This window comes from Pieris rapae, chromosome 9 (assembly GCF_905147795.1).
Source record: "Pieris rapae chromosome 9, ilPieRapa1.1, whole genome shotgun sequence".
Taxonomy (NCBI): domain Eukaryota; kingdom Metazoa; phylum Arthropoda; class Insecta; order Lepidoptera; family Pieridae; genus Pieris; species Pieris rapae.
The window spans coordinates 7,135,477-7,144,227 of NC_059517.1; the positions used below are offsets into that span (position 1 = coordinate 7,135,477).

Below are 8,751 nucleotides of genomic sequence, written 5' to 3' on the forward strand. Positions count from 1 at the left end.
CTTGTCGCGTAGATAATCAGCTAGGAACAACTTGCATGGTTCCTAGCAGACTTTGGAACTAATCACCAATTGCACAATTTGGCACACACTTCTTCACTCAGAAACGAATGTAATTTAAACATTTAACTTATCACTATGATAATTTATCAGAATGATAATTTATCGCAATTAATATATGTATTTCGTTAAATATTTTGCATTTTTCACCTCGCAGTTGTATCGTACACTCGGAACGATTACCTGTAAGTAATGTTATATTATATCCAATAAAACCTATTGCTATTTATTATCAGTGCGGTTTAACACTTTCAGTATTATCAGAAATAAGGTACATACACATGTATTAACATTATCTACTCGCATTAAAATTAACAAGAACAGAGAACCCATGGATTTGCTAAAAATACGAAAATTACAAAAAAATAATTTATAATAGCGTTGAGAACATTGGGCGAGACTAACTACGACACATTCTCATAAAAAAGATTTATCTTAGGAAAATTCATAGGTATTTTACCGCTGGAGTAGGGTCACCATATAGCCTACGCTCGACGAGGAGATAAAATTTAAATATGACTATATTGTGTTGAAAAGCTACAATCTTACTTTGTAATAGTAGCGGTAGACGAAGTAGGAGATTAAACTATTGTTAACGGACTGACGCCATCTTGGAGCAGAAACCTATATTATATAGGCGAAGCAAAAGGCGTTAATAGCGACGGCTCAAGCCGAGGTTCGAGTCTCTCAGGAGACGGCCTTGCGCGAGTCGCGGGAAACCCCCCTTTCAGGCCGAGCTAAGCTCGCAAAAACAGCCCGTGCTGAGCTGTAAAGGCCCTTAAGACCAACAGCGAGATTCCTTACAAAAAAAATCGTTAATAGTTGATACTTTTTCCAAGACTTCGTGCGGAACGGATGCGTTACTATGCTACCCGCAGTAAATTTTAAAAGTGTAAAGTACTTTGTAAGTGTTCTAATCTTTTGTTTTTGTACGTGTTTAAATCCGCTTCTCATAATACTAGCATACTATTTGTTACCGTACTGAAATACAAATGAGTATCATTTACCTCAAACAAGTATATAATATAAGGAAAGGCATCCAAACTAAGTATAAACGAAATAATTCAATAATATCGTTAACTTCATTAATTTATTATTACACTCCTATGGTATGCTATAGTGTATTTATTAGTAGATTAATATGGTAAGATATTTATGGATAATTACACCCATATTAACATATTTAATCGATAGTTAAATATGGCAATTAATAAAACCACTGAATTACCTTAAAATAAATATATTCTATTTTACATAGTATCTGAAATCAAATAACAATTGTATATGATCCGGCTTACTTCTACTCTCACTGTATTAATGTTACTTTGGAACATTATTACCATAAATATAAATAAATAAACAGTGTCTATGTATTTATTATCGCCAATTGGAACATTCACTTATAACATATGTAGGCTTTTTCATTAAAACGCTGAACGTTGCTACGGTAAATTACATTTCATATTAATTGCAATTTCCAATAAGAAAGAACGCATTCACTACGTCTTGTTAAATTCTTATGAATTATATGCTTATAAGTTCTCCCAATTGGCATAATAATATTTCTACAGACGATTTGGAGGACAGATATAACGACTGCACAACACAAGAAAAAAATTATGCGTTATTACAATACATTAAAATTAAAGATTTATGCACTGCCACTACTGGTATCCCATCCCTGTCACGTCATTCGGGGACATTTCGGTCAAGGTCATCTAATGTCAACTGTTAAGTACGAAATTTTTATACATAAATAAAAAGTTATATCAATGTAAACGTATTAGATCTAAGGGTATAGAGATTCAACGCGTACTGTGACTCCCGTATAACGGTATCATATTGAGCGCTAACTCTCTACTCTAAATGTTCATACCATAAGTCAAAATTAAGTCTTTATTTGAGTCTATTGAATTGCTATTCAACTATCTAATAAGCCAATCGCCGATTCATAAAACAAAATCTTTACGACTTGGTCAAACAGGCTTTGCCCAAATTCTTATTGTATAAAAATCGGTAACAATTTAAACGTGCTCTTAAAGTTGAGATTAAAAATAAATTAAAAGTACATGTGCTAAACGACAAAGTAATAATAATTAAAATTAAATTAAAATATTTCTGAAGTCTCAAGCAATGCTGACAGTTAAGAAATTGGAAACAATATACGTGCACAATAAAAGTCTTACTCAGGTGACACTTTTCCCGACAAACTTAAAAACATATTTAATACTGCTTCATCATCCTTAATGCTAATGCTCTGTCAGCACTGAGCCGACACTATCATATCCATAATAACCACAAACCATACTCTACTCCGAATAACCAGTACTTAAAACATAATCCTTAAATAACTCAAATTCGTGATGCCGGTGTCGGCAAGTCTTCAAAGGAATATTTTTCATCATCCCAGGTTTAAGATTTCAACAGCCTTCTTAGTAAACCTTACTTCTAGCTAATTTGTATCACCGTCCACTACGTATATATTCGACGAGTAATCGCAATACAATACATTGCGTAAACCATGCACAGAACCAGAGAAAAGGCACAATTATTGCAATAGATTACATAGATAAAATAATATTTTCGATAAAATAAAGTATAAAAACAAAGAATTTGGTAATATGAAATAAATAACATCTTACTTAAAAAAAATCTTGTAAAAAATTAGCTTTAAATAAACAACAACTTTTAAGGCTAATGCATAGATAATTTTTATGCTTGAGACAATACAGTATTCGATACGTTTAATGTTTAAATTACGATAAAAGCGGTGTTAGCCGCAGTCATAAGGCAGTATCCATTAGTAGATTCATTAATAATATATTACAAAGATCAACTCATTTTAATTATTAATTTAATTTCCTACTTACAACTAAGTCTACGTGCTATATTATGTTGACAAAACTCATTTGAGCATAACATAAAAAACCGCACTATTAAATAATAATAAAATTATCATAAAGATATAACAATATCGAAGAAAGTTATCTTTTCAGGACCACTGCTTTAAGCACTCAAAAGAGCCCGCTATATCGTCTGCGCGGGGCAGTCGGGCGTCTGTTGAAAAAAGGTGGTGTAGTTTATAAGAGCATAAAACGTGAGCGATCCTAACGCCGAGCCCACCTGTCCCAACGCACCGCACACCCTCATTCCGCGAGCTCCTCCGCGTCGCGACCACCCATACACCCACATACGGCCATACGACACTAGACCACTGCACAGCACCCAACAGCATATCACTATTACCGCGCCCTCCTTGCTACCCGCCAGCGGCGGATTTGGGCTCTGCACCGCCGTCAATAGGATATAGCCAAAGAGCGCGGCGCTCAACCCCAAAAGCGGCGCCAGAAAACGGCCCGCCAATGGTCGCAGCCACACCCCAGCGAGGCACGCCATCGGGTTAGCCATTGAACCCAATGTCGCCGCCAAATGGTAGGCGCGCTTCCCGTACGGCATACACGAATATGACTGCACCGATGGCATTATGCCGTTATTGACCGCGTTTAAGACAAGCACTAAAACCATCACCCCGACCCATTGCGGTTGCAGCAGCGACTCTCTTGGCGCTGCTTCGTCCTCTTTAGCCACCGCACCCTCCTTTACGCGTTCCGATGCAAACCCAGGGTAGTTGTGCAGAATGCAGAAGCTGATGAGACTAATGGTCGACAGCAGGCCAAGAAGCGTGATGTAGACGGTGGAGTCGAAGAGTGGAGGTGGGCGCACCGCAATGTAACTTGAGTTGTCAGGTTTCAACACACACTCCACTTCACCGCCGACGCCCTGTATAAGGGCCAGAACGGAAGGCGTGAACCCGCCAAGCCCCTCTCCAATAAGGTACGTAGCGAGGTACATGTCGCGATAGTGGCGCAGGTACGGGTAGAAAAGCACCGAGCTCGTGCAGCCGACGAGGGCGACAAAAAACGTTAAAGCCAAAAAAGCTACTGACCTCTCGGTGCCTCCGAGGTAAACGGTCTTCGAATAGAGAAATGAGTTAAGGAACAGGGCGATTGTACCGATAGTGAGCAAACCGTAGATACAATGGGTGTCAGAGATCCGCGAGAAATTGCGCAGCGATGCGTAGATAAGTAGACCAATGTTAGCAGACTGCACAGCAAGAACCATGGCGGAAGGTAATGTCCAGCCTTCGGGTAGCACAGCTATGAGCACCGGTAGCTCCACAAACAGGCCATTGACACCGAGCCAAGTGCCAAGCCCCCAGCATACCAACAGCACATCAAGCGCCACACGGCGGCGCGTTGCCCACATCATGCTGCTGCTACTGCTATCGCGTGACTCCGCCAGACACGGCGCACGCTCTTTCTCCTCGCTCAACCTACAAAAAAAAATCAAGCTTTACTTTCTTCAAATGTTTATTTCGATGAAATTTTAAAATTAAGAACAAATAAACGCAAACCCATACAAAATATTATAGAAAAAAAATGGTTCTTAAAACCAGATGAGACACACACACACACACACAAGTATATAATAAAACACGCATATTTTATGTTTGTTCGACTTTTATGGTATTATTAATAAAGTAAACATATTACACAATAATAGTTAGACTTACGTCTCATAGTTATATTGTACAATTGATTTAAATGTGGAGCATTTTATTGATTTATCATTGAACATGAAGAATTCCGTTTCCTATACGAGGAAATTTTAAAAAGAAAAAATTGTTTACGCGGGTTCCGTTTTGAAATCTGAGCAAATTAATCTTTTTAAATTAAGTATATCTACTTTATCATTTAGATCTAAATAGTACTAAAATAATTAAAATATTTCGTGACTTTCCCAGCTAACATTAACATTTAAAGATTTAAAAAAATATATTTTATGTTTCATATTCAACATAATATCGTTGATGTTTAATAACATAAACCTACACCAAAATTTTAAATTCGAAACCATAAGAGATTTGGTAAGTCAAATCCAATTATCTGTTCTTATTGCAGTTCTAATAACTACCAGTTTGCGACTGGTTTTCCCTTAAATACATTAATGCCTACGTTTTTCCAAGAACCTTAGATATGAACAATGGCTATATATTTTGGTGAAGGTAAAAATTGCAATACCAAGAATCGGAGCTGAATAGGGACCTAAATAAACAACGTCTCAAAGCAGTAAAATTGATTCATAAAACAAAATGTTTTGTTATTCTTTGACTGTGTGAATTGTATTCTGCTATGGATTCTACATCCGCAATAACGGCAAACATTATTGTAAATCATTTTTAAAATGTAAAATCCATATGAATTAAGAAATGTTAGTAAAAGCATTTTTAAGAAACTCTTAAAACTTGCTTTATATTGTATACTGTTTTACACATTTCATTTATCGTGTAAATTAAATCCCTTAAACCCACAAAATTATGGGAACTCTAATAAACCATAGCAATATTCAAGTAATAAAGAAATACTTAAATTTTGTAGCAGCTTTCTGTTCTCTTAACACTTAAACACCTTAGTGTTACACATAAAAGTTTCATGTAAAAATATGGTCGCCCTGAGCTACAAAGCAGCTGGCATTACCATAAGTATATGTGAAAACTAATGTCAGCATACCTGGCGATGCCAAGCGATACAGTGCGACGGAGGTCAAGGAGCACCAGGGCGTCTTCACTGCCCGCCGCAGCCGTTGTTTCAGCTGATGACATGCCACACATACACTACACACACTAAGTGCCCTCTAGCTCAGTTTGCGCCGTGACTCCTCACCACTCAGCTGAACGTATAACAGTTTACTACTAGAATATTATGGTATGTCACAGGATGATACCATATTAAGAATTCTCCAAGACATTAAATTTGCATTTCAAATAACTGAACAAAATTCTGTGCTTGGTTTCTAAACAATTCATTCAAATATTATTAGGAATTTAACTTGAATGACATTTGGATTTAGAGTCTAACTGCGTGTTGATATTGTAATAAAAGATTAGAATAGTATATGACTTGTAATAAAATTATATCTAAGAGTCACGGCACATCATTTGGTGAATAATTTTAGATAAGCACTGCTGATATTGTACAAAATCATATAAATAATGAAACCAGCTGATAAATAAATCAATAGGAATGACATTGCAATTATCCAATTAAATAATTAAAATACATTTATTCTATTAAAAAAATAACATTTGCTTTAATGTCATATCCCATTTTAAATTGATAATAAGTATAAGTCTTAGGATACATATGTATTAGCCTGTCCAATCATGCAGCAATAAGGAGATGAAATGAATACCATAATTAAGTAATTAGTTTTTAAGCCACAAACTATAATATTAGAAGAAGCCTATCAAGAATAGTGAGACTTTAGTTAATTAAATATTTAGTTAGTAGGTTGTTTACTATTGAGCAAGACTAGGCAGTAAAGATTACAATTCAGGACAAGATTAAGATTATTTGCTTAAAGTGGTGCAACCAGGTTTAACAATTTATTACATTTGTGTAGTACCATTATATACCGACTTTTTTTCATTCTTTAACTGGAAATAATAGACACTAGGTAGCTCCACTATATTAGCATAAGCATATAGGGCTTTAGCCTACATATTGATGGATATAGTTTAAATTATAAAGAATATCCTATGCCTTTAAGCAAATGTGCAGAATGCTTAATTTTTAATATAATATATTATGTAGTTGTAATAAGAAACAATTATTAACAATTAAGTTTTTTATTTTTCTCTAGACCAAGAAAAGGACTACATTCAGAAAGTCAAATTTATAAATTATGTGTTGGTTCTTCTTACTTTTATAACTTGGCTATATATTGCAAAATAAAAGAACTTGTAAGCCAAGTTTGGCTTGAATGAAACACATCTATAGATGTATAAGGTCATTATCATGATAGTATTAATGACTATCAGGCAACTCACCACAAGGTTAATTTTATTTAAGACATTTTAAACATAAGCAGCATAAATATATAATTCTTTAAAAAAGATGAATTAATTAATTGAGGATACGGTTGAAGTTATCTTGGGTATTGTTGAAATGTAATATTTTAAAATTTTATAATATTTCAAAGCATAACAGCAAATATAGCAACATTATGTTAATTTACAAACATAGTCTTATTTATGCGATTACAAAGCAGATTGTGAAATAATTTGTAAAATTATGCTACCTTTCCCTTAATATTACTTAATAATCGCTATTTTCTTACCTTGTTAAACTCATCAGAAATTATTATTTTCAACTGGAATTTCGACTTTGTACTGTTATTTTGCCTTATTAAATACTCTTGTCCTTCGGCAAAAACATAAGTACAATCCTCCAGTTGAGGCGTTGGAGATTATATAAACACGTCTTGAAAGGATTTAGAAGGGTCAAAGGTGCGCGAAATTTTCAAATAAAACTAGAAAATATCAAAATAAAACAGAAAAGTGGTCTACAGACGTCTAAACTGCCACACCATGGGGTCACAGATGACGTCTAACACATGTTTAACGATTGACTAAAACTGATGAAGGGAATTGTGAATACATAACTATAATACTATAATATAATAATATTTGTTATTAGACCTAAAATAAAATTGACTGACAACTGACAGCTTCATAAATGGTGCCATTGCTAACTTTGACACTCTCATGACATCTTTCATTACAGTTAATGTCAGTCACTGTCAAGTAAATTATATTAAAATGAATACATAGTTTGTAGGTAGATAATAAAAGACTTATTAAAAATATATTTGACATCAAAATCTGCACAAAGTAACCGTTATTTTGGAATTCGGCTTTATAGTATTCATGTTTCGTTCACTAGATCGGAAAGATCTGAATCAATACTGAGCCATTGACAAAAAGATCTGGTTCGTTCGTTAATCTTTTCTCTCATAAGTCATAGTTCAAATTCACTCCGATCACTACGGCGCGCCGCGACCTCATGGCTCATTGAGCGAACGAATCATTTTCAACGAAGTGTATGAATTTCAATCTATTCGTTAGCGAGGATTTGGATTTTGGGATCTTTTGAGCCGTTCAATTGCGGACGACACATTCATACTTTATAGACATGGTGCCCAGCAAATACTAATTATTATTATTTCATTTTCAATTCGCCTTTTCGACTCGCAAGGTTACTATCATCAGTTATTGAATTAACTTAAAACATTTCATTTTACAAAACAATGTTAGCGAATTAGTCTTAGGGTTATTCTAACTGATAAATAGTTTATCTATTATATATATTTTTAATACACAGGGATTTTAAACAAAAGCACTTTACGTAACCCACTACTGTCAAAGGAATTCTACGAGGATTAAACTAGCTGACGCTCTGTCACGCATGACACGTTCTGGCGATGTACATGCAATTGGGATTCAATTGCATTCTCAATCCAATTGATCATGTCTGGGACGTTCATAAGACATGTAAGATCCGTTCAAGTTGCTCCACAAAACATCAGAGAACTAAAAAGAGTTGTTGGAGAAGTTTGGAATGGAGTGTATTAAAAACGTCGCGGTAAGCATGGCCAGGATTCAAGCTGTGATTTAGGCAAAGTGAAGTGACACTCATTATTAGGTTTCTACATTTGTAATTTTATCAAAAAAGAAAAAAAAATATTGCCAACCACTTCTTGTTGGGCCATGTTTTAAGAAATCTTCAAAATTTAAAAAAAATATTGCCAGATTTCACTTCACGCTTTTTAAATTACACGATTACGAATTTTACA

At 34.8% G+C, this 8,751-nt stretch overlaps 1 protein-coding gene and 1 long non-coding RNA gene across 3 annotated transcripts; one reads left to right on the forward strand and one right to left on the reverse strand.

The window, feature by feature from the left end:
• Positions 1 to 127: 127 nt before the first annotated feature.
• Positions 128 to 3,111, forward strand: LOC123689432. Its single transcript, XR_006750408.1, has 2 exons — positions 128 to 242; positions 3,054 to 3,111. It is a non-coding gene; the product is annotated as an uncharacterized LOC123689432 (long non-coding RNA).
• LOC111003677 (solute carrier family 52, riboflavin transporter, member 3-A) lies at positions 1,282 to 7,564 on the reverse strand. Of its 2 annotated transcripts, XM_022274312.2 has the most exons (3): positions 7,237 to 7,564; positions 5,628 to 5,787; positions 1,282 to 4,390 (listed from the first exon to the last, which is right to left on the reverse strand). In XM_022274312.2, exons 2-3 carry the CDS (start codon positions 5,726 to 5,728, stop codon positions 3,085 to 3,087), a joined length of 1,407 nt encoding a protein of 468 aa, XP_022130004.2. In that variant the 5' UTR covers positions 5,729 to 5,787; positions 7,237 to 7,564; the 3' UTR covers positions 1,282 to 3,084. The 2 variants fall into 2 exon arrangements, with proteins under 2 accessions (XP_022130004.2, XP_022130005.2); XM_022274313.2 differs by lacking the exon at positions 5,628 to 5,787.
• Between the last annotated feature and the right edge of the window lie 1,187 nt (positions 7,565 to 8,751).